This window comes from Motacilla alba, chromosome 12, assembly GCF_015832195.1.
Source record: "Motacilla alba alba isolate MOTALB_02 chromosome 12, Motacilla_alba_V1.0_pri, whole genome shotgun sequence".
NCBI classification, from domain to species: Eukaryota; Metazoa; Chordata; class Aves; order Passeriformes; family Motacillidae; genus Motacilla; species Motacilla alba.
Genome location: NC_052027.1, coordinates 17,686,524 through 17,712,539, shown reverse-complemented (window position 1 = coordinate 17,712,539; position 26,016 = coordinate 17,686,524). Strand labels below are relative to the sequence as shown.

Here is a 26,016-nt window from a genome sequence, read left to right as displayed (position 1 = left end):
TCCATCAGGACAAGTTTTCTGTACTAATTAGATTAGGAAATCATTCTTTTGTACACATTACCCATTTAAAAACCCAGAATGAGTCTTAGAAAAACAGGCAAATCTGTATCTCAGGTCTGTTTACATCAGAGATTTGACTTAAAATAATTCTTAAATTTATCTTCCTAATTACTCAAAATTAGCTCCCAAACACATCTTTCAAGTCTCATGGGGACATACTGAGGCAACTAGGTCTTCCCATGACCAGCTGAAGAGCTGAACATGGAATGCCTGAACACAGAAGAGCCTTCAGCTGGTGCCATGTGCCCCAGCTATGCCCAGTCCTCAGAACAGAGACAGAAATGTCAGAAATGCTGTGCTTCAGCTGGACTGGGCTCTCTAAGCAGGCAGCCTAAAAAGGAAAATAAGAACTCATTATGTAACAGTGTAAGAAATGAAAAACTGCTGGGCCCCCCAGCCACAGCTCCTGTCAGATAATTCAGCCCTGTCACAGGCTCGGTTGCTAGGTTTGATGGAGAAGTCAATTTTCTGTTTTACAGCAGCCCGACACAGGGCTGGGGGTTGGAGGGAATACAAAGGTTGGATGGAAACAAGATTCTGACTGTGCACAGAGTCAAATTTACACAGAGAAAACCTTTCCCTGGAAGCAGCTGGGAAGAAAAGTCCTGACCCAGGCTTGTAAAAGGCCTCAAATAGAAATGAATAAAATGCAACTGTGTCCAGTTGCTAAAAGCCTTCTGGGTTTATTTCATTTCATGAGCTTGGCTATTTTTGCATGACAACTCTATAATCTGGCAAGTTCTAATATTAAAATCCAGTTATTTAAATGACTTGCTGTGTTCTGAAGATGAGAGAGGAGCACTGCAGATCAAAGACTACAGCTCTTTCTGCAAAAGCGATGAATGAAATTTCTGAAGAATTGACAAGTATATTTTTCCCACTCTTTTGTCAGCAACTACACGAAATTAAATGGTGTAATTCTCCTTACCCATTACCTCTGGCATCTGCAAATTTACTCCTGGCAATCATTGAAGGTTCTAAAGCTCTGAACAGGCAGGAGGTTGATGAACAAAGCTGCAAATGCAGCCCGAGCAATGCTGCCCAGCCTGCCTGTAATCACTGACCTCTTTAGCTCTGCACCATCCAGTAAACAACAGGATTGATTGCCATGCAGTACAATAAAACACACACTAAGCTCCAGCAGCAGCTTGTTGAATTTTAAGACACATAATAAAACCAGGACAATAGACAGTACTTTGTGTTTGTGCTTCCACAAAGGCATCTGAGTTTGTTTTAACTCATCTCTTCAGAAGAGACACTTTTGTCTGCAGTAGCAAAGGAATACAAATCAAAACATACTAATGTACAATCCAATTAGGCAATAATTTTAAAATTGTTAGCTTCTTTTGTTACCTTTCATTAGCTGTAGAAGCTGACAACAAATTCCAGCAACCACTCTTTTGGAAGTAATTTGGGGAAGCAAACCTCATCTCCCTTAAAACTGGATTCTCTAGAATTTAAAATCCATTTTTCAGATCCAAAAAATGGGACAGACATTAGCCTAAATTTCAAAGAATTCTGCTATTGAAGAGACTCAGATATTGAGATTATTATAATTAATAATAACAGCAATTCTGAAGTGAGGGATCATAACTGCCAAGTCTAAGAGCAATAATCAATAATTTAACATGACAGAAAAGCTTTACAGTCCCACTTGCAAATCAATTATTATTTTTTGAATTAAAATTCCTCTAGTGAATAATTCTTAGGCATTTAACTTCCACAGTAACTAAAAGCAAGCAGCATACAGCACTGATGTAGAGGCCCTGTGCACTGAGCTGTGACTTCCTGAGCCAGCGCTCATTCCCCCAGCAGAATTTTTAGAGATTTTCATAGATGTGTATTTAGGCTTGGGGAAAGCTCATGTTGCTGGAATTATAAGTAACACAAGTTTCAGAGAGATGTGCTTCAGGAGATGTGCTGCATCTCCTGAATTCTCTGACTCACATGGCTACCCTCACCAAGACAAGTGAGCTGAGCTGATCCTCATTGGGAAGATGCACATTTTTTTGTTCTCTTTGTCAAGGTAAAGCAGCTGACCTTGGCAATGGCAACTTCAACCTCAACAGGATGGCATATTTTAAGCACATGAGCAGATATGCTGTTACAGATGCTTCACTGAAGGGAAGAAAGGATCCTTAAGCTGCCAAGAACAGGGACAGGATAAGGGTCACACTATTTGTACAAGGGAAAACCCCCTCAGATACTGTACTGCCAGTATTCAGTGGGAACAGAACAAGAATTTTATGTCACTGATCCTTGAAGATGGATTTCATGGCTTTAGAGAATGCAAACAGGTGAGATTCTAACAGCCTCTCAGTCCAGTGTGGTCAGTTTGTAGGATTAAATATTTCTCAACACTTAACAGCCTATCCTACTGACACCCCTTTCATTACAGCTCTCCTGGAAATTCATTTCACCCGTGAGTTGTTAATATGGTCAACAGGAGACGTTGTTCAGGGAACCAACAGACACAATCCCCTTAAACATGATGTTCTTACCTCGAGCACATACTTCTCTAAAGACCTGATGCTTTCCAGAGCCTCTGGATCCTGGTGGATGACTACTACTTCTTTCAAAGGATACTGGGGGGAAAAAAAAAAACAAAAAAAAACCAAAACAGAAACTTAACTATTCAATTTCTCCAGGTTCAGCCCAAAGTTACAAAGCTGTTACACATTCCAAAGGTATGACAGGAGATGTGAGGAGTTCTAACCTTGACTGGGATGGTTTTTCTGTCTCTGATCACTCGTCCCAGCTCAATCACAGACTGCAAACAAGAAACGGCACTTTCAATTTTTTTGTCGATGAGATCCTCCCTAGATTAGAAAGGAAACATTATAATTGCTGCATTTTCATCACATCTCTTTGAGCAGATGGAAAACATTTTACCCCCTTCTCTGACATTTCCTGCAACTGACTCAATTATGCCCTGGTTGGGGCAATTTGAAAAAGGAACAAACAGGCTTTTCCTCTCTCTTTGTGGAGAAGATGAGGAGGAAATAACTTGCTGAAAACAAATAGCAGAGCTATTTTTACAGCTTTTGTTAGCACCTCTCACAAGGTGCAGAGGATTGAGTCATACAACCTGTTCTAGTAATAGCCAATAAAAAATACAATTTACATTAATAATATCATAAGAAGATGCAGAAAGATATTATAAATAGGGTACTTATAGCAACAATGAATTCCCTGTAACAACAATTCACTGGATCTCAATTTATCCTCTTTTCCAGAAACTGCTGATATTTGAGCTTGATGTTTTAGAGTTTTAACATCTTTCTGGGCTCAATAATTTTAACACCCTTCCATTTTGAGGCTAGGCAGGGTTGGGGTGGGGTTTTTTTGCCTTTTGGGGTTTTTTTGGGGGTGGGGTTGGGTGGAGAGAGGATTGGGGTTGAATTTTTGGCCTTTTTGAGGCAATTGACATTTACATCTTGTTTCAAATGTACAAGCAGTGAAATGTTCTGAAAGTGTTTCTCCTGATTTGTTGAGTAGATGCACTAATTGGGCAGCTCCTTTAAAACCACTCAGGTATCAAAGCAAGAGCAGAAGTATTGGTTAAAAAGACAGATATGAATAAAATTAAATGAACACAGATACTTGCTGTAATCTAAGGAGCAGAAGTACTGGGACAAAACCCACAACTCCAGTAAGGACTGGCCAGAAAAACAGAGCTGGTGAAGCAAAACTTACAACTGAAATATGCCCATTGCAGCATTAAAGCTCTGAGCTGCTTCTACCTCTTTTGAAGCTTTTGTTCTTCCAAAAGCCAGTCTTGAGGATGATCCTCCAACAACTTGGAAATGTGGAAATTACAAGATGGAATATTTTGTTCCCAGAAAGCTTCATACAGGATTATGTGACACTATTCCAGTGTCACTGAACAAGATTGCAGAGCCACAACACAAGAGTATTTTTCAAAGACTGAATGCAAATCCACAAAATTTAATGCAATCCATCTGTTCAGACGCTGAGCAACCAAGCACGACCTCAGTGGGGTTTTAACACAGGTGTTGAGTCAAGCTCAGCTGTCAAAGTGGCCAAGTCCTTCAGCTTTATCTGCACTCCCCATACTGGGTAAAGAGGTATTTTCTGTAATTGCATCCAAAAATCTCTCTTCCTATTAATTGACAATGTTGTCCTTATGCTGTATCAGAAAACTTTTGAAAGTAAATGCAGGGATGTGCTTTGCAGCTCCAGGTGAAACTCCAACAATACTCTGGATTCAAAAAGGCTTTTTTCTATGGGACAAGGAAACAACTGATACATAGGGGATCCAATAAACTCCACAAACTAGTAACAGACAAAAACCCAAACAAAATGCAATACAGAGAAAAGTGGTGCAAGCCTCAAACACATCTCACATTTGCATGATGCAGCAGCAAGTCAGCACAACCTGCAGTGAAGAGTGACTAAGCCACTTTTAAATGCTCGTGCTACGCCCATGCCTGAACTGAGCCCCTGCAAACAGCTCCCCATCCTTCCCTGACTCCCTTCCACAGGAGCCCAAACCTAATCCTGGCAGCTCTCTGATGAGGGTGGCATTCCTTGATTACATATTCTTCACAGCACTTGCCCAGGGAACAGAAAATCAGCACCATCATTATGTCAATCTCCAGCTCCCTGTTGCAGTGACTCTCACTATTAAAGCTCACAAAGACCATGCAGCCTCCTCAAAGCATGCAGCAGCCATAAAAAGATACACCATTAGAGAAGGCTTAAATTTTTAAACTGAAAAGTATCAAGGTCAGGTCCCCTGTCCTTGAGGGTTTTCACACTGAGCTGCAATGCTGAAGGGAAGTTTTTTCTTTTATTTTCAGATACTCAGAGCAGACAGTGCTGCAGAAACTAAATCCACTGCAATACCAGTGATCTCTCTGATCCTTCAGGGCCTTTCACAGTTAGGCACTACTGCTTTGAGACAACACACAGTTTGAGGGGTAAAAAGGATATTCCTGCCCGCCATTAGAAAATATTATGAATTGAGAACATGCATTCCTCCTAATCTCCAGTCCTTTAAGCTAACACAAATCTACTGCCTAAATATGGAGGGAAAATTCTCAGCTAAAATTGAGGGTGGAGTGTGAAGTGTACTGCAAGGAAAATGTTCTGCTACAGCAAAGAGACTAAAATTGATCAGCTCTTAATCAAAATATAAACATTCTGTGCTCATAGAAAAGAACATGTTCACTAGCGTCCTAAAGTCTTTTCGGAGACAAAGGAATATTTACATTATTAAAGCAGTTTGGTTGCTTGTTATGCAGTTTTAAACACAAGTGAGGGAGCACTGTTCTGTGAAATAAAAAAATTAAAAAAAAAAACAAAGCCACAAACCCCAAAAATGAACAAAAATCCCCCAACAAACAACTAAACCCCAATTTTGCCACCTAAGAGCTGCCTCTTACCTGACTTGAGGGAGCATGAGGTAGTGAATGCTCTCAGTGTTCTTCTCCTGGACCGAGGCTGGATCAATGAGGGTTTTCAGATTCTGGTACATCAGCTCAGTGATAAATGGAGTATATGGTGCCTGTAATGTTGCATTCAATCACCAGCTTTCTTTTATTGCTTGAACATTATGAATCAGTAATACCATGAATTACATAAGGGCAGTTCAGCAAAAACAATGCTTACACAGTGTCTGCAACTGGGATGTTATTCAAAATGCAGACTGAAATAAATAATGGAATTCAGACTACTTATTTACCTCCTGCCTGATGTTATTCAAATGTTATTTTTGGGCATCAGGGAAGAAATTATAATGTGTCGTTACCAATAAGGTGATACAGGCCTTTTTTTTTTACTACCATGGGGCAGATAAGCAAAGAAAAGGGTAAGATAGAAAATGAACTGTGCTACACAAAGATGCTTTTATATAAACTGCTTTAAAGTGTTATTGAGGGTGGGGTGTAATTCCCTTACCATGAGTCTGCACATGGAGAATAAGACACTAAACAAAGTTTCCAAGGCCATAATGCAGTCCTCAGTCCCATTCTCGCCCTAAATGAAGAATTCACCAAGAAAAATAGCCAATTTAGGATCAGAAAACGCTCTTCAATAGGCTTCAAAAGTTTCCTATCTTACTACAATACACTTGTTTTCCAAACTGTATTAACTTTGGTCGATTCCACTGAGCAAGTGCAACAGAATTATTGGGCATTTTGGTTGGTTTTTCCCACAAAGCAGAGAGGAGAGAGAACAGTTAATTTTTGTGCCACTCTCAGGCACAAAGTGACAGCATTTAAAGCCAAGATCTTGTGTGGAGCTGCCATGAATGCCATTGCCAGGGACTGCCAAGACTTTGTTGCCAGGGCAGGAGCGCAGCAGCTGATCCCTACCTTGAGCCTCCTGCGGTTCATCCTGACGTACCAGTTGGTCAGAACATCCACAAACTTCACCAGCCGGGGCACCACTGTGTACAGCCTGTAAGCTGCAAGGGAAAATGGGTCCTGCAGGTCAGATCTGCCCTCTGCAAGCTCCTCACTTAGAAACCACATCATCCTTTATAGTTCTAGTGTTAAACACAGCAGAAAGCTCCAAAAAGTGACTAAATATTGATCATTTTACTGCTGTATTTTGAATATGCACAGCATCGCTCTCATGCTCAAGACAAACACTTTCCCCCCTCCCAAACTGCTTCCCTAATCCCACACAAACAGACATTATGGGAGCCTTATGCTTTTATCTGACTGGTAAAGAGGATAGTGGATAAGAGACTATTAATGGCAGGGGATTGGGCAAATCCTCCGTTTGCACATGCTGCAAACACAGCCAAGGCACTGCAAGCTGAACAATAACTATAGCAGAACCAGAAAATAAAATTTTCCTCATTACTGCCAACGCTTCCTCCTTCCGCTCACCAGATTTAAAATGAGACACCTACTTCAACCAAATCTCCCTGAATTAATTACAGTTTTTTCACTATTTTTCTAAGTAACGGGGTAAGGTAAAATGTGAAGTAGCAGCAAGGCTGATGAGGTAAGAGATAAACAGAGCTGTATGTTCAAGTTCTGTGTAACTGAAATCATGGAAAGCTGCCAGCACCAAGGTCATCCCCAACATCACTATGCAACAGGGAAACAACTTTCAGCTGTTCCTGAGAAAATTAGGGCATAAGGGGGAAAGACCTTACACAGGACTCAATTTTCTAAGCAAAAACTTGTATGTAACTTCTCTAAAAGCCAAGAGCTTCTTGAGCTCCATTCTGAAGCAGTTTCATTAATCAAGCAGCTACTGAGTAAAATGGATCTTGGCTTTAAAAGCTCCACCACACTTTTCACTGTGTTTTGCAGAGCAGAAGTGTTTTTAAAGGCAGAGAATGGGGTTTTAAACCTAAAAAGAAATGCCCAGAAGATTCACAACATGGTGAGGAAGACATTATTTATGGGGGAATTTGTATTTCTAAAAAATCCTAACCTTTCCTCTAGCTATGCATTGTTTAGTTAGGAGACCCGTTATAAACAAAATTTTAAATAACCAAAAATCCCACCCTTCAGGGACAGTGTATCTTTAACAACAAATACAGTATTAGCCTGGAAAAATGAATTTCTGTTCTCAACGGCTGTGACCAAATTGTGAAATCTGGTTTTTTGTGACTCAGGAAAAAGCCATGGATGTATATGGAGACATTATACACTTCTTTTCATTTCAGTCATCAGGAAAAAAGATGTTTCACTAAAAGAAGTGCTTGTATTGGGCACTTTAGTAGAAAATAAAAGCCTAATAAGGCTTATTGATTTTTAATACAGAATTTTAACACCCCTGAAATACATCAGGTTTCAACACAATGTAACTTGTGCCATTTTCCAGGAGTATTGGGAATGGGGCTGGGCCTCCTCTTCTCCAGCTGCACACACTCCTGGAAGGCAAAGCCCTCCCCATGCAGGACCAGCAGAGAGTTCTTCCCCCTCTCTGGAGTTTTTCCAGGCTCTCTCAAGCACCCCAGGGTCGGAGGGGGCACAGGCTGAGCCCCTTCCCTGCCCCTCAGCCCACGAACGTGAGGTCAATCCCACACTGACCTCAGCTGGGCTGACACTGCCACCTCTCCAAGAGCCAACAGAAACTGGGGCAGAATTACCAGAAGTTGGACTTAATGGAAACATTCTTCCAGAGACAGGAGCTGGGTGTAAAATTCAGCTCCACTCTAAAAGACACTGGACAAAATGGAAGAGGCAGAGCCAGCTGCAGCATTTCCCTGGTCACTGGGGTCTCCTCAGCACTGCCAGCTTCAAACCTGTGTGTTCTTACACCCCATGACCTCCAGCTGCAGGAATTTATATTTTTATTTATCTCCTTTATCGAGCATTTGACAGCATCAGTCACCATTATCATCTTCCCTTGTCTCTTCCTAACGTTTTTCCTACTTGAAGTGATACAAAGTAGAAAATATTTTCCAAAAAAAAATATCCCAAAATAGGTTTGCAAAAGAGATTAGAGTATCATGTCACAGTACACAAATTCACTTCATCTCATTAAGATGAACTGCCTGACTGAATCCAGAGTTTATGCAGAAAAATAAATTGAAAAATTCTGTTTATTAATCCCTTCCACATGAGACTGCCACTCATTTGCTCAGCACATGATGTTATCTTCATCTAACACAAGACAACAGTATTTCCTACCAACACTACTGCCCTGGAAGTCTTTGCATTGTCATTTTCCAATAGGGAACTCTCTTCTGCTTGGAAGGATCTTCTTACTTTATAAAGATGGCCACTGACACATCCCTTCTTATCAGCTTCATCTTCCTCTCAGAAATCCAGAGCAGATAATTCACGTTCCTACCCCCATATTCACCTTCCTACAAATATTTCTGTTTAAACCATGCACTAATCCAAGATCCCAGGTTCACAAACTCACAAATTCATTTTCTGCTGTCCCTCAGAGTATTTTCCTCTTCACAAGCAGCACATAAACTTGCATAGGCTCTGCTTATTTCTGCTTGGCAACACACAAAACTCAACACAAACCATCATCAAGTTTCAAGGACAACAACTTGCAGGAAGAAGTCACATTTTCATCAATGGGAGCCAGCTTTTATCATATTGCTAGGTTGGGTAGTTTGAGGACTCCTTCTTCCTTTAATGAAATGTTCTTAGATGAGCTCACATGAATTCTGCTGGTACCCAATGACCTGGTTCACCTGTCACAGCCAGCTAAACTGCACTGCTCTTGGTGACAGTGACCATCACACCAGTCAGGGGGGAAACAAGAGATGAGTGCAGAGCAGGACTATCCTGTGTCCTGCTGAACTCACATCTGCCATTCAGCTATTTCCTTATTACCTGTTATCTCACTTAACACCTTCCTTCCCAAGCCCAAGGCTGCTAAAAATTCTTCTGAGGGCAATTTAAGATCACAGGTATTGAGCGGGGTTATTTGTTTTTTCATGAACAGGAGTGACAAAGGCCAAAGCCACCTTCTTTCCAATATCTGGCTTCCAGTGCCCTCAAATGCACCAAAACCTCTTCAAATCCCATCTGAAGGTTTATCAACTACTTCAGGGGGTTCTTGCAGCATCTCCTCTTTGCAATTAAGTGTCCCAATGTAATGGGAGCATCAAGAGGTATGGGATGATGAAAAAGACATCATGCAGGAAAAAAACCTGGACAGTATCTTCTTACAGCTATCCTAATACCATCCATTCTGCTGCACACACTCCCACAGCATGATTCCAAAGAAACCCTCTCCATGTACCAGGGAAAAATTTATTGCCAGTGCTCATGTACCCATCAAAATTATTTTATTCAGCTGACTTGAGCACTGCCCATTTTATCCCTTTTTTACAGCTTCTCCAAATTCTATTTGGCTTCCTTTTCACTGCTGTCTTTCAGTGACTATTATAATATTATTAATTGCTCCAAGCACTGCAGACGTTGTTACAGCAACAAGCTCCATCACTGAGCTCACAAGATTAGCTGTGACAAAAAAAAGCCTCATCACTTTTTGAAATCTCATGAACAAGCATAGCAAAATCTGACTAAACACCCATGGAAGAAGCATTCCAAGGATTATGGTAGCTGGTTAAAGATTTCCTTCCTTTTATTAAAGTATCTCACAGAATTTGGGAATCTCTGTATGGAAAGGCAAGTTCTGCAATCAAACATGAAACTCCCCCCAGAACCCCTGAGCAAAAATGCATACCTGCCATTTCAGCTTTGAAGAACTGGATGAGGGACTGGGTGAAAGAAAGAATCCATTTATCCATGATGTTATTGCTCTCCTTAACTGTGTTCTCATTGTAAAGGAATTCTCTTCCCTCATCCTATCATCAAAACACAAAGCAGATTTCCAAGTCATCAGGGTATATAATCAAACCTCTGTATCCAATTACCTGTCAGCTACCACTATTTTGGCATCTTCCCTGAGTTACACTGGTTTCCCAGCAGCAAACATTACATTCCAGACACAGGTATGTAAGAGAAGGAGCTGTGGAGAACCTGTGTCTCACTGCTGCCTCTCCACCACCTTTAGCTGCAAAGGAGGCTGGCGATTTGGGCCTGTAAAAGCAGATAAAAAGCAGCACCAATCCTTTCCCAGCCTCCAGACACAAGCTAGGATCCTGGAATTTACACAGCTCCTTCATCCACCAGGGTCTGAGGCATTGCTAAGGAATTCACTGTGCAGATGGATTCTATTTGGAGAGCAGGCCTAGAAACAAGACCATCACATTTTTAAGAACATGGGACAATCTCAACACACTGAAACACAGATGAATGAAGCAACCTGAAAAAACAGGGAATTTTTAGCATCCAACATGCACACAGTGCACTTCAGCTGCTTTCCAGAGCACTGATGTTTGCTGCCATCTGAGGAATGGCATCACTTTGCTAGTTCTGCAGGGCCTTGCAAGCAAGACCATGTCTGACTCTTTCCCACATTCCTCCAACAGGCTGGAAACAGGTTTTGGGGTTTTTTTTTCATTTACAAACAGTATTTAATAGCTGGTTTTAAAAGCCTTTAGACTTTCCCTTCCCTCAGAGTCCAGATGAAAAAATCTGTTTGGATTATTAAACCCAGACACTACAGATCCACTTTCACAGTACAGAGAAGATTCACAGGAAAGAAATGCAGAAGAGGAACAATCCCAGTGTGAGGTCAGCAGTCATTAACCAACTACAATTAAAGGTGGAATTACAGTAAGCATTAAATCATTATTATATCTGATCCAGGACACTGGGATTTTACTTGCACTCTTGCAGGAAGCAGAACACAATGAAGAAGTTGCTTAAACCTGTGCATGAAATCTAATTTAAGCATTATCACATCCAATAGCACATTCTATTGCCTAATATGGTGCATAGGAAGGATTTTACTATTTAGAAAGAAAAAATCCATCTACCAAAGCACCTGGATTTTCCACTGGGGTTTTCCATCCCCAGTTGAGCTGACGTTGCAAGATTTAATGGGATCACAGCAAAAAGCTATAAAGTTCACTTCAGACAATTCAAAGGTCACACAGAATAAACAAGTCTATTCTGGGGGTAACATCTAAGTTTGTCTGATGAATGCTGTCTAGGGATCCTAAAAATAAGACTTGTTGAATATCAGGATCGGGAGTTAGCAAACTTTCTTCCCCAAAGAGATTGCTAAAACAAATAAACCCAATTGTTTAAGTCAGCTGTTTACTGTACTGATTTCTGAATTCAGCTGCCTTTATTGATTCAAATGGCAGCTCTCCAGTGACCAGGCTGCCACTGCAACTGCACTTGTAGTACAAGGTTTGGACTTTTCATTTAGCTCCCACTCTCCCATAAAAGTCTGCACTAAACCTGCTGTCATTAATTTCAGCTAAAAGATTAAAATTGGTTTCAATAGAAACTGTACAAAACACACATCAAATCTTCAATTTTAATGAAAAATTACTATAAGAAAGAAATTTTAATCTTGCTTTCACACTGAAAGTGTAGAAACTGCTGTCACTCATCCAGCATTTTTAGCAGACTTCAAATGTAATCTACAAGTCTAAAGCATTATTGCTTTTGTGATTTGCCTTTCTTTCCATTCTATTTCTGAATCTTTTTTCTAAGTTGCATTTAAATATAACTTTAAAAAAAATTACTGTCATGTTACAGAAGACAATCTCCTTGCTGTGGCTAATGTATTCAGGACTGAGTATTCCCAAGTTAAGCATTTTAATGCAGATTCATAATTAAAGTTCCTGTAAATGAGTTAGCTCAAGAAACTGTCACAGCAGCCACTACTGCAAATAACTTTGCTGACTGATCTGCAGTTCTGCTCAGTGTGTGTGGTGCTGAGCACTGCTCCCAGTGCAGAGGAACTTGCAGCCCAAGTGACAGATCCTGCTGGACAGATCCTCCCGGACAGGAGCTGTGCTGGCCACATCACACAGGGAACAGCAAGGAAAAAGCAGCAGCACTAAGGCAGGAACAGTGGGAACTGCTGCCTCCAGCTGCTCTGGAAACACCAGCAGGAAAACCCACCCAGGTTCAGCAGGGACATCTCAGAAGGATCCCCTCCAGCACACCTGGCTTTAACTGGTGCCCCCAGGGGGTGAGGAGCAGCAGGTAATTGCTCAGTGCATCCTGACCCCACAAACACCAGGTCTGGAACTCCAATTTCACAAGTCTGAATGCAGCAGCAGCATCCCACAGATGTGAAACAAAAGGGACTCAACTGCACTGTAATCTGAGAAATGAGAGCTGTCATGCCTTGGCAGTCCCTCACCTTCCTCTCCTCCTTTCAATTTAATAAGCTTGGTCAAGAAGAGAAAGATGCAGGTGGTTACAACTTTATAAAGCATGGTACAAACAGGTACATGGTACAAATAACAAATTAAGAGCAAGTATAATATACAACCTGATCTAACTTAGACCAAGGAGTAAAGATCAGATGACCTCCAGAGTCCAGACCTCCCTTCCAATCTGAATTTCCCTACCATGCTGATTCCCCTGAACCCTGAAGGAGCAGTGCCCTGCCCTCAGCCCCCAGAGCTGTACCTTGTGCTGCAGGACCTGGACGTTCTGCACCAGGAAGCGATAGGCGTTGTACCAGGGCAGGAACACATCCTTCAGGATATCCCTCACCCCCTCCTCCTTAAACCTCAGGTTTTCTGCTCTTACCACGGGAGAATTGATCAGGTACAACCTGCAAAACAAGAGAACAGTATTTCAAAGCTTTAAACTTCACATACTGATAGGGTTTCACAGGAAAAACTCCAAAGATGGCTATATGGTAGGCATGTGACAAACTGAACATAAAACCATTTACTAGTAACTGCTCCAGGAGTTTTTCTAAGATGCTGCATACAGGATTTGTATTGGAATTTTCTTTTTCACTCTCTGTGCTAACACATGCTCAGGTGCCATCATGATGTGAAACAAGCAGAGGTTGTGTGGGTCATCTTTAGGATTGTACCTGTTGTTTTGGTAATATTTTTAATTCCTTAACCACTACCCAGTATCCTTCTATTCAATCTTGCTCACCTCCTCAATTACAAAAAGCTTTGGCAGAACTAAGGAGCAAAACAAAGCAGGCAAATCCAAGGGAAGGAGCAGAAATCAACATTTTCAGGAAAGACAGCCCCAGAAGGGAACAAAGGGTGTACCTCCTGCAACACAAACTGTATTGCATCCAGAGGCAACTCTGAGGGACCCAAAGCAGAGGATCCAGGTGACACCAACTACTTATACAAGGGACAGAAATGTCCCTCAGCTTCTTTGCTGTCTCTGAGTTAAAAAAAAAAAACCAAAATCCCACCTTCTTCCCCAAATAAACATTCTGTCTTCAGAAATAAACTGGAATCTATCAAGTTAACTCAAACAGAAACCAGGCCTTACTCAGGTGTCAAAAAAACTTGAATACAAACTTGATTTAGATACACTTCATTTAATTTTCCAAATATGAAAACCAAACCAAACATTTTTTCGTTTTAAAGATTATGGCATTTTTCAATCCAAATTTGTTAACCCATTTTCTCACATTTTTAAACTTTTAAAATCATGATTCTAAACTAATATAACTTTACAGGCACTTCCTTTAAGAAGCTTTAAAATCTTAATGGGGTTTGACACAGCACATTCAAGAATACCAGACCATAAATTCTTCAGGAGAGAGGGCTTCTTGTATTAAAACTAACAGATAAAAATAGAGCTGCCAGAATAAACAGACAGTAATGCAGCACAGAAGTGGGATTTTTCAGTACTGGATTGAAAAACTAAAAAAAAAATTAACACAGATTTATAGAATGGCTTGGGTGGGAATGGACCCAAAGATCACCCAAGTGAATTCATACCTGAATTCAAATTATAAATTTACAGAAGTACAGAACAATTAATGGCAATGAACTAATAAGTCCTTAAAGGAAACTAGAATTTAGGTCTATCCTTAAATCACACCTTTCTTCTACCACAATTATTTATGTGCCACAGTTTGGTGGTGTTGTAGTACGGGGGTTTTTTTGGGGGGGGTTGTTTGTTTTAATAAAGCAGCCTTACCCTGCCTTACAATATGTAAATGTTACAAGAAGAGCAATTCCCTCAAATACTCCAATTAAAAGGCACATTTATTGTATGGAGAGAAAAATAAGGCCCACAAGAAAACCAGAGTTCCATCAGTTTAGTTACAGCCATTCAGTTACTCCCTGGGCAGAAAATAAAACATTTCTCAGATCAAGCCAGTGTTACTGAGTTTGCTGACAATGCACAAGAAAAAAGGGAATTATCTCCTCCTCCCCCCTCTGAACCAGCAGCTTGTTGCATTATTTCTCCTGCATTTAAAGACCAGGTTGAGAGGAGGATGCAACTGCTCCCTTCTAAGAGCAATCCTCACCCCAGCACAGAGGAAGGCAAAGGCTGAAAATACCAGGACCAGCAAATTCTTTCTGTCATGGCTCAGCTTGGACAGGTCACCAGCCCAGGTCTCAGCAATATTGAAATATAACTGTTTTGGCCCTTCTAAGAGATTTCACTCAGGATTCAAATTTCATGAAGCCTCAAGTTGGGCTGTTAAATTTACTGTGCTGTTAATTCTGCTGTTTGCCCTTTCTGCTCAATTCCATATTCATTTCACCAACTTATATCTATATTTTCCACTGATCTATTTATCAAGCTACTGCTGAGAATACTTCAAAGCTGGAGTTAGAATATACATATATATTTGTGTACTGCAAAAGCTAAAGTAACTCTGCAGGGAAACAGTGCCAAGGAAAAAACCTCAGTTGTAGCTTTTGCTATAAACAGAGAACATCAAGCACCTCAGAAAAGGCAGAGAACTGAATTGCAGAGCTCCTTCCAGAAATGAGCCCAGGCTGCAATGCTTTTTTACTCTCTGTGTGGGTGTAGGTATAAATAAATGTGACATTAAAGAATGAGTACACTGGCAGAAAAATGAATTAGCTTCTTAGAAATTTCAAAAAAAACCCCATGAATAATGGAAGTGCAACTTCTGGTGTTTGAGATTTTTTTGGTTTGTTTATAAAAAAGGCAGGAGTTTTTTTTTCAACAGAAACATCACCTGTGATTTAAAAATCTCCACTATGAGTAACTCCAACCCTTCTCACTCTTATTATTGCAGCTACCAGCTCAGTGCTACCCTGCTACCACACCTTGTTTATTTGTAAAGAGCAACCTTGATTAAATTTAAGAACTCCACCCAACTCTCCATTGTAAACATGCACGAGGTCTTTCAAATGCTAAAGCTTGAAACAATTAGAACTTCACATTGATTCTGTTAAATTATCTGGAAGCAACAACCATCCTCCCCCAAACAAACACTCAGCTTCCATTCAGCCCATCAGTTCTGTGTGTAGCTGTAATACACAATGTGTGAGAGCTGAAGGGTTTCTTACATACACAAGAATTACAGGGCTCTAGAGAAATGCCCAAGTAGTGCATTCCTGCGGTTATTAAAATGTCTTTTATGTATCTTTACCTCAAGGTACCACCTGATGCATGCAGTCAGTGCACCAAGCCAGAGTACCAAGTGACTGTGGAATTACTTCATGTGTTCCTGTAATTTTAATGAACCACTTGAACTGTATTTAATCTCTGTTTGACCAGGACAATTTATCTACACACATTAGGCTGCTCCATTTCTGCTCTTGTGGTGCCACTACCATTAGGTGCAAATGATGTACTTACATCCCCAAACACAAAGCACTTTCTCTTTAGAAAATGTATAGTGCAAACAGAAAACAAATGCTTTGTGCATTATCCATAGACCCTCCTGTAAGCCAATGATTTAACGGTGACCTTGTAGCGTTGTTATCAAGTATTTTATTCCCATTTTCACTGGCTCAACTCAGACTATCAGTGCTGGAAGAAGCAGATCCCTTGGGCTTTAGGGAGGGAGACATGCACTGCATCCATTGCCAGTTCTTTGGAGTCATCCACTCTTGCAGCTACTTCTGTCACAGTGGTCTAGAAGCTTCTAGAATTAACTTTCTTCCTGCTGCTAATTGTCAAACCCCCCCAAGCAGCATCTTGGTATGGATCTGCCATGAGCAGGGAGCCAATACATCCCACACAACATCCACCAGAGAAACCCCACCTGAGTGCATCAGCTCCATAACTGTTCACAATGTGCATCGGATCGGGGTAATTCTTCTTCCTTTTGCTCATTTTCTGGCCATCACTAGAAAATACCAGATTGTAGGCATCAATTCTCAGAACTCTTCTAACACTTTTAATAATTATTTTAAAGGATAAAGAAAAAAGGCCCTTCAAATCCAGCTCAATTTTTCTGTCCTAGTATGCTCCTGGTGGCACAGATATAATCATATATGAGCACAGATATGAGCACATCATTTCTGTAGGACTGTTGAACCTACAAAAACAACTGAAAAAAACAAAACTCAGCCCAGGAGGCTCCCAAGTTACAAATCTAAGCAGGAACTCTGTCCTTCCTACCCAAGCTGAGGAAAGATGCACTTGTTTTGAATCGATCCCTCCAGCCCACTGGCAAAGCTTCATTTGAAAATGAAGGAAAACAAATATAATTAACTTTAAATTACATCTAAAACTACACTTATTATCCCCTTTACTTTGCATAACAGGTAAAATTTCTTTCCTATTCTTGTTATTCAGTTTGTCTCTCCAGGCAGGACTAGCCCTGCTGGAAAGATCCCAGTGCAGCAGATGCTGGGATGTGTGAGCCTCTCACTCTCAGATGCCTCTTATCTCCTGCAGCACAGATATCACCCTGGCAAGTCTTAACAGCTCCGAAGTCCATTTCACATTCCATTTACAATTTGCAGGTCTTATCTGAAACATTCTTTGACTAAAAACCTGCTCAGAAAGGAGCTGATTGACACCAACCTGGCAAGGACAAGGCCGTTCACAATGACATTCTTGAAAGGAGGCTTCCCAAAAAGAGCAGTGGACAGCACCAGCAAAGTGTAGAACCTGAAACAAGAGACAACACACATGTGACTTTATAAATACACCAAGCTAAAGCCTGCATGTCTTCATTACAAAATAAATGTTTCATTATGCTGCTCTCCTCTGGCAAAGGTAAATTTTATGTCTGGGGAACATTTATGTGGCAAAGAGTCAGAAGAGGAGCTTATGGAAAGCAGATCTTCCTATTTGAAGCATATCATGCTGTTTGCTCAGCTGGGATCTACTCACTAGTCCAGGAAGGCAGAAAAGTTCTAATAGGAAGCATTAGGAAGATCATGAGGAAGAAAACTGCAGCATTTTCCCTCTTTAGCAGAAAAAAAGGGAATTCTGCCCCTGAACAAGTTTCTTATTTGCTCACTGCAAACCTGTGAGCACAGATCAGTCAGGACCAAACAGAGCACACAGGACCAGCACACTTTTGTGTGGGTTTGTGTGTTAATTGTGTGTTCTTCAGCCTGACAGACAATGGAACAGTATAAAAGTATAAAAGCAAGTTGCTGAAAATGGGAGAAGCCTCCTTCCAACCCGGCCAAAGGTTTGATTGGAAGGAGGCTGTGGTTGCCTTCTTTAATCAGGAATCACTAGGAAATAAGAGAATGTTCCCCCAGCAAAGGGCAGCAGCCGTTCCTCCCCATTCTATTTGATGTGTTTACAATCACTCCATAAACTTGGACACTCTGGAAATCAGTGCTGGAGCAAGCACAGGCACCTCTTGTTCATAGGCTGATATATGATTATATCTGGGAAATTAAGTGGAAGTGCAGGATGATGTGATAATTTCACACTCAGGAGCCAGAGCCTGCACCAAAGGAGGGCTGTGTGAGCTGCTGGAACTGCACTGTTGGTAATTACTTTAAAGAAAGTAACTGGAGGGTGGGCCACAGCTTCCCTGGCTCAAAACAGGCATCACACTGACAACTGCTTAGCAACCTTCAAAGAGAAGGTGATTATAAAAAAGCTATAATAAGGCACAGGAGGTTATGTCTCAGAACTATGTGTTTGCATGAAGATTTAGGGGAGAAACACTTCATGGGGGGGGAATCCATCTGTATGTTCCAAAGTTGTTTTCATTATCAAAAGCAGCCTATAATTGCAAAAGCATTATTCTGACACTTGAGGGTCCTCTGCAAAGGCTGCAGTGTGCATTTATTAAGTGACTTCCATGACAACTCTGATGCTTATCTCAGACAGGCCCCTAACCCTCAAAATCACCTCAACTCACACTGCAGGATGCAAATTCTCTTTATTAAACTGCAGTTTAATTTCATGAATTTTAACCAATACTCCTCACCTGCACACAAACATTTGCATTCAAAAATCTGTCTTAATTTATAAGAAAGCCCCTAAATACAAATATCTGACTATTTACTCAGGTGACTGACACGTCAAGCCTACAGAGCTGAAAGTTCATTACAAACACAGCAGTTTTTCCTCTGTATTTACTAAAAAGTTCCTCACTGACAAACTCCCAGCTCTTTCTGCAAACTGGTCACAAACTCTCCTATTAGAGCACCTGAATTTGCAGGTAAAAAGCACAAAGCAGAACCAACTAGGAGAGATTTCAAGGTTCTTTAGGAATTCCTAATTCCCTGTATTAGGAAAGTTGTACAGGCAGACTGTGGGCACTGAAAAAATGCATCCAAGGATACATCACAAATTTTATGTTCAAATTGTCAAACCCGAAGAGCCTCAGCATGAGGTGCCTTAGTTGATGACAGCTACAAGACTGTCTCTGAAAACCTGTGATCCACATATTCTGATGGAACTCTTCTGATTCTTCCTCAGGTTGTGCTTTTAAAATTCACCTCATTCACTCTGAATATTTTAAAGCAGTGTCTTTCTGCACCTTATTTTTGAAAGATGTTGTCCACAGACACATTTGTTTCCTGAAAACTTCCTCAATTTCTCTGCTGCTTCACCTTCCATTCACTAAATCTCAGACTGTTTCTAGCTATGTCCTTGCAGATAAATAGCTGTCAGTCAACCAACAGTAAAAAAGCCATAACAGGGAAAGAAATTCACTCCTTTGCTCTACTTTCCATCAAGGAGAAAACAAGGAGGAAATCTTTTCTCTTTTTTTTCTTGGACATCTGTGGGTAAATTCATGATTCTGTGGTTCATGCCAAACCCTCCAGCTGTGAATTCCCTGTGGGCCACCACATTCTGACCATGACCATAAATCTTGCTACATACTTCCCTGTATAGAGGCAGAGTCTATCCTACCACTCTGCCTGGACTGTCAGTCTTGCAACCCAGTCACTCTAAGACTGTGTCCTGCGACTTTAACAAATACAATTCAGCTGGTTCTCCATCCATGCAGAAAGTCATCAAAAATATCACTTTACTGGACATTCCCCTTCATCACACTAATTTTCCTCTTGTCTCCCTTGATTTTTTCTCCTCTTCTGTGGAGTGAACCAGGAGCCACCAGACCTGCACCTCCTGAGCCTTTCCCCACCTCCCAGTCCTCACTTCACAGCAGCTGCAGTCTCTGACCTGACACAAAAGCAATCTCCATTCTCAATCTTCACACTTCCAACAGGATGTGCCAAATACAAATCACATCCTCTGCTCGCAGCACTTCAGAACTCACCTGCTCCTTGTTCTCTTAGACCTCACATCTTAATTCCTCTCGTCTCTCACAAATCCCAAGTGCTCTACCACAAATCACTCAAACTTGCTGGTAGCAAAGCCCCAGCTCATTAATAACCTGGGAAAGGTGGGAGCAGCAGGAATTGAGGAGGGTGTTTTGATTTCCCAGCACGAACAGGTGAAACACACCTGGCTCTGGGTAAGAGTCCCAGGAACTCTTACACTGATGTTAAAAACAGAAAGCAATCTGCCCCAGACTGAAAAGGGAAAGCCTCCTCTTGCAGCTGACTATGGCACACGAGCCTGAGGGCTCACAGCAAATGTCTTCATCCTGTGTTCCTCCATTAAAAAAGAAAAAAGCACTGTTTTCTAATTTTTTCCAGGTAAAAAGAATAAAGATGGAAAATTAAGTTTTTTATTCTCCTTCTGCTACCCAACAGTATTTGACTGTATACTGAGGTATTAGATGATTTTTTGCATCACAATTAAGGGGTTGGAAAATGCAGAGATTTCACTACAATCATGAAATTTAGTTGTATTTGGCATCCTGCCTGCTTTGGTTGCTTGGTTTGTTGGGGGGTAGAGGAGTGGGCAAAGGGAAGTGCCAACTGTATTCCAGAGGAATTTATTTAGCTCTAATACCTCAAGTTACTGGATGGAAAAGTTCTGCTTGGACACAGTCAAACTCACTAATCCAGAAAACACAAAAATTCATCTTAATCTGTCAATTTTCACCGTCAACCTCAAACTTCAGACATGGACTAAACACTTTGCAATGCTAGAACTAAAGCTGTATGTAGGCATACAAGTATGTATGAGAACATTAACCACAGAAAATCAGACCAAATTTTTCACCGATGATTGAAAAGGATTTATCCAGAGTGAAAGAAGCAGATGTAGTTTACAGCTAAAAACTTTGACTTTTCTGCAAACTATATAGTCTTAACAACGTAAGGTTTGGTCTAATTTTTTTCTGCACTCATATAAAACCAAAATTCAAGCTTAATCTTGGGGTAAAAATTACCAGGCTATACATTGGCTTGAAATCCTCAACACATTGACTTCCATTTCAACTGACTCAACTGCAGGTCTGTCTCTAGTAGATAACTCAAGTTCTGTGATCATTCAGCTGCTGAGATTTTTCCTTACCGGGCCAAAGATGTGCCCTATTGCCTAATGATGTCTTTCCATAAAAGCTGGGAAGTTTTCTTGCTAATACTGTAATTTCTACAACAACTTTTTTGTCACCAAGCATTAGACTACCTTGTGTTTTAGTTTAAAAACCTAATTATACGCTTACCTGTACAGAAACAATTAAATTATCTGTACAGCATTAAAGATGTGAAAGTATTGAAGTAAATGCATTATAAAGTGCTGTTAAATAAATGTATTAATTCATAAAGTAGATAGTAAAGCATTGAAGTGTTACACACAGGGTGATAACTTGATGTCTCAGGTTTAGCTGGGTGTGTATTCTATTTGCCCTCTGTTAGAAGTGGGGCAGTTCTCTGCTGTTCATGGGGCAGTTTTCTTTATCTGTCCCACAAACCAAGCCTCTCTCCAGGAGACACCTTCTGTCCATGGGCCAGCGAGTGTCCCTGCATGGCTGATCCAATTCCATCATCCCACTGGGAGAAGCTCCACCATGGGGAGGAGCCAAGCATTCCTACCTGGATACAATTTGAGATTTTGGGACACCAGGGCAGCCTTTTCCCACTGCATTCCCAGAGGAGCAGCTTTCTTCTCCAGTGCATTCCCAGAGGAGGACCAGGCCCATCTACAGCACTCCTGGACTTTCAGAGGAAATCTCCACCCCTGTCCAGGATCCCTGCTCCAACAGAACCACAGCTGGCACTGCAGGAGGGCTGAGCCACCACTGAATGGGACTGTGCCACCACTCTGAACCACAGGGTGCCAGCTCCTGTCCTGACTCTGGCAGTGGGGTTTGTTTTGTATCACTGCATTTTATTTTACTTTTCCCAGTAAAGAACTGTTATTCTTATTCCCATATCTTTGCCTGAGAGCCCTTTAATTTAAAAATTATAATAATTTGGACGGAGGGGGTTGACATTTTCCATTTCAGGGAAGGCTCCTGCCTTCCTTAACAGACACTGTCTTTTCAAAGCAAGCCACCTGAGATAATAAATGGCAGGGAATTACCATCCTCGTGTCTGGTCGATGCCCTCGGCGATGAAGTCGGCGGGGAAGGCGTCCTCGAGCTCCCTCCTGTTCTGGAAGGGGTAGTGCACCTGGGCGTAGGGCATGCTGCCGCTCTCGAACCAGCAGTCAAACACCTCGGGCACGCGGCGCAGCGCGCCCTTCCCGCAGCGCGACGGGATGCTCAGCTGGTCAATGCTGCAGGACAAACACCCCACAGCAGGGGAGAAACCACCTTTAAAATTCACTTTCAAAATTTAAAAAGGTTTATTCAACCTTAACAGAAATACAACAGAAGGACTAAGTAAGGAAAAACAGGCCTGGGAGCTGCCCTCGCAGTCATCTGATGAACCAACCACGTGGTCAGTTCATCTTCAAGATGGATGCTCAGGCTTTTATACCCCTGGAGGTTGCATCAGCCAGCCCTGGCCCCTCCCAAAATCTGTCAGTCTGCTCTTCTTTGCCATTTATCTTTCTTGACACTTGACCGGAGATCAGGTGTTGCCATGCCACACCCCCCCAGCCACAAGCTTTTCCATTCCCAACTGCCCCATGCAAGGGACACCTGTGCACATCTTCTTTTTTACCTGTCCCAGACAACCCCGGCTGTCTGATGGTAACAATATGGGGGAAAGGAACTATGGGGAGAACAGAGGACATCTAAACTACAATAACATAACTGTACATCAATAAAGCTTCTCTTAACAGTCACACAATATTCATCCCTTAACTGCGAGAGCCAATCATCTCATTATCCATCTATAACACCCAGCAACCCCCAACAAAACCAAGTTAGGAGAAGTTTATGTCATGCTGGTATATTAGGATGACAGCAGTTGTGGCTTTCATCTTAATGACTCTTTAAAAAGGTCCTTCAAAGCGTTTCTTTTGACAATCTGTAATTTTTGTATTAACAGTGTTCAACAAGTGTTTTTCAACAGGAAAAAAAAGAAAATTTATATTTGTTAATCATAAATCCTGTTACAACTTTTCTATTCCCTAAATCTGTTTCCCAGACTTGGGGCAAAAAAAAAGCCAAGTTTTTTTATGTCTGCTTATCTATTTCTAATACCCAGTGGAGAGGTTTTGTGACCCACCTTTCTCGATGCAGATCTGTCACTTTCACTCCAGACAGCTCCTCCAGTTCTGCCATTGAACCAATACAAACCACCTGTAGGAGAAGTTACAGAAATTTAGCCACTTATTTGTACACAGCAGCTTTTTTTTTCTTAATATCAGACAGGAAACTTGCAATATCTCTTGTAGTAGTTGACAGAGCTGAAAAAAAACAATACAGATTTTGTACAAGGGTCTCCTTCCTCAAATGATGTTAGAGACCACTGCCCTGATTTAATACAATTCACATTACAAGAACTGGAGACTTGGAAGCAGCAGCATCTTGGCAGGTTATCAAAAAATGTAGGATTGGTGGGGGGCTTCTCCAAACCAGACACAACCAAAAACCTCTGAAAATTCAATGACTGACTTTTTCACAAACAGGAGTTTCAGATCCCAGGTTCCTCCCCTAAAGTAAGCAGCTCGTTATCCGTAAGGGTTCTATCCCAGGTAGACAAAACTGTACATGTTAAAGGCTTTTTATTTAAAGTGAAGAAAGCATCACAGCTACCAAAGGGGCTGCTAAGAAAAGAAAGACTTTTCTTGGTTTTGTTGCACCAACATGCTATTAAGAAGAATGCTGAATTCCACACCAGACTTGCAATGACATCATGAAACAGTGATTCTGAAGAACTGTATGAGAAAGCAGAAACACAAAAAGCTTTCTTTGCTTTAGGTTTTACTGAAATGGAGCCCTCCCAGAGCCCTGTGGCCTCTCTCATCTGGCAGGACTCGGGAGCCACAAGCTGCAGTGCAGGCCTGGATTTGGGAGATGCTCTCCCACATGCCATCCTTCCCATTTAGAATTGCAACAGCAAAACCCCAGGGTCTGACAAATCTGACAGGGAAGGAGTTAAATGTAGCACCATAAAGAAGCTGTAAATAGGCCAGACATTCTTCACATGAAATAACTTTGGAAGTTGCTCTCAAGATACAAAAAATCAGAGCACTGCTCAATTCCTTTAGCTAGTCTTAAACATATGCATATGTATACACATGGAAATTGTGACTAACTGAAAGGTTTTGGTGTATTTAATTCCAAAAAACTGTCATGAATTACAGAAAAGACAGAAACTCAGTCTGATTTGTGTTTTAAGACATGATTTTCCCAGGCTGATTCCAGTGCTGATCTGCATTACTAATCACCATTTGCTATTGTTAAAGTACTTTGGAAATGTGATGTTTTCATTGCTTATCTGTCTTTTCTTTTCTGTAGGAAATGAAGCAGGACAATGATGCCACTAGCCAGGTACAACAGGCTGCAGAATGCACACAAACTACACCAAGGGATTGATTCCAGGTAAAAAAACATCTTCATCAACAAACTTTTTTTAACCCAGACCTGTTCTTCATTCATGTGGCCCCATAAGTAAACACACATGCTCAAGTGAGCAGCACCAGGTGCTTAGTTCAGCACTGCTGGAGGAAGAAAAGGTATTAATAGGAAAATGGGTAAAAAATGCCCTTGGATACACCAATTACTTCACCTTCACTAACCTCTTTATTTGAATATGCTTTCACACTAAGCTCTGGGAGAAAAGCTCCTCATGATTTGGTGCTTTTTGAACAAGTACTTCACTGCTAAAGCAAAATTCTGAATATTGATGCAGAACTTCACCCAGAAATCACTCATGGAAGAAAAAAACCCAAGTTCACATGAAAAATCCACTAACCCCCAGAGTAACACAGATCTCCCCCACTGAGTAAGACTGCCTCTGTCCGAGGCAGAAGGAAGGAGTTCCTCTGTCCCAAGGGGAGCTCATTAGATACTGAGAGGCAAGAGGAGAAAGCAGCAAACAGATGCTAATCAAATTCCATCCCTCATTAGGCCGCACCCCTCGTTTCTGCAAGGAGCACACACAAGCTGATGCTGCCCAATTAAAGCTCCTGCTCTGGATCCATCCCTTCAGGAGCCATGGCTGCCCCAACAGCCTGGGCCCTCTCCTCTGCCTACCAGGCATTTGCTCCTCCTCCATTTTGCTACAAAAGCAGCTCCACCACCATTTAACAGCAGCTCAGACTGCAGCAGATGGGCTGGGTCAGCACCACCAAGGCCTAACGTGAAACCATGGGCCAAGGTTAACCCCTGTAACAAAATGAACATGAGATCCAGGATTATCCATGTCCATAGGAGCACAAATCCATCCAACAGCGGTCATGGATCTCAACGTTGCTGTGGCACAGCCCTGCAGTCCCTGATAAATAAAAATGTTTGTTTTTGTGGGTTTGCCATTTCAGCTCTGCTCAGGACCACAGCTGAGGAGGAAGGAGTGCCCACAGAAAGGATGAAGCCTGCAGAGTCTGTCAGAGAGATCTCTGGGATCTCCAGGAAGCACCTCATGATTATTAAACAGGAGAATAAATGAGTGCTACAGTCAGCCAGAAGTGGCTCAGAAATGCACCTGGAGAGGTTCCCTCACCCTCAGGACAGCAGAGGCAGAGCCCTCTCCTGCTGGACCAGACTGAGGGCACCCAGCCCAGGGCAGGGTTACCATGGCTGACAAGCCAGGAAATAATCAGGGAACTTCCACAACATCACTGAATACTGAACACTATATAATTTGTATGCAAAGTCCTATAAAATGAGCCCATATCTGCTTTACCAACTTGTGTGTTATATTAAAAATTTTTATTATCTAATCCAAATGAGATGTGTTCCTCCACTGAGGAAATCATTGGAATTTGAAAGCTTAAAATGATAAACTGTCTGCAAAAATGTGGCAATAAACAC

General features: G+C 41.5%; 1 protein-coding gene across 5 annotated transcripts in view; it reads right to left on the bottom strand.

Annotated features, from left to right (window-relative positions):
• Positions 1–26,016, bottom strand: part of IARS1 (isoleucyl-tRNA synthetase 1) — a 93,917-nt gene that overhangs the window by 18,887 nt on the left and 49,014 nt on the right. For all 5 annotated transcript variants that reach the window (XM_038148944.1, XM_038148942.1, XM_038148939.1 and 2 more), the window contains exons 16-26: positions 23,267–23,340; positions 22,173–22,367; positions 17,337–17,423; positions 16,570–16,653; positions 13,020–13,167; positions 10,204–10,324; positions 6,399–6,490; positions 5,983–6,060; positions 5,469–5,590; positions 2,777–2,879; positions 2,562–2,645 (exon numbers count right to left, since the gene is read on the bottom strand). In XM_038148944.1, coding sequence (XP_038004872.1) covers positions 2,562–2,645; positions 2,777–2,879; positions 5,469–5,590; positions 5,983–6,060; positions 6,399–6,490; positions 10,204–10,324; positions 13,020–13,167; positions 16,570–16,653; positions 17,337–17,423; positions 22,173–22,367; positions 23,267–23,340 — 1,188 coding nt within the window. The remainder of the gene's footprint in view (positions 1–2,561; positions 2,646–2,776; positions 2,880–5,468; positions 5,591–5,982; positions 6,061–6,398; positions 6,491–10,203; positions 10,325–13,019; positions 13,168–16,569; positions 16,654–17,336; positions 17,424–22,172; positions 22,368–23,266; positions 23,341–26,016) is intronic.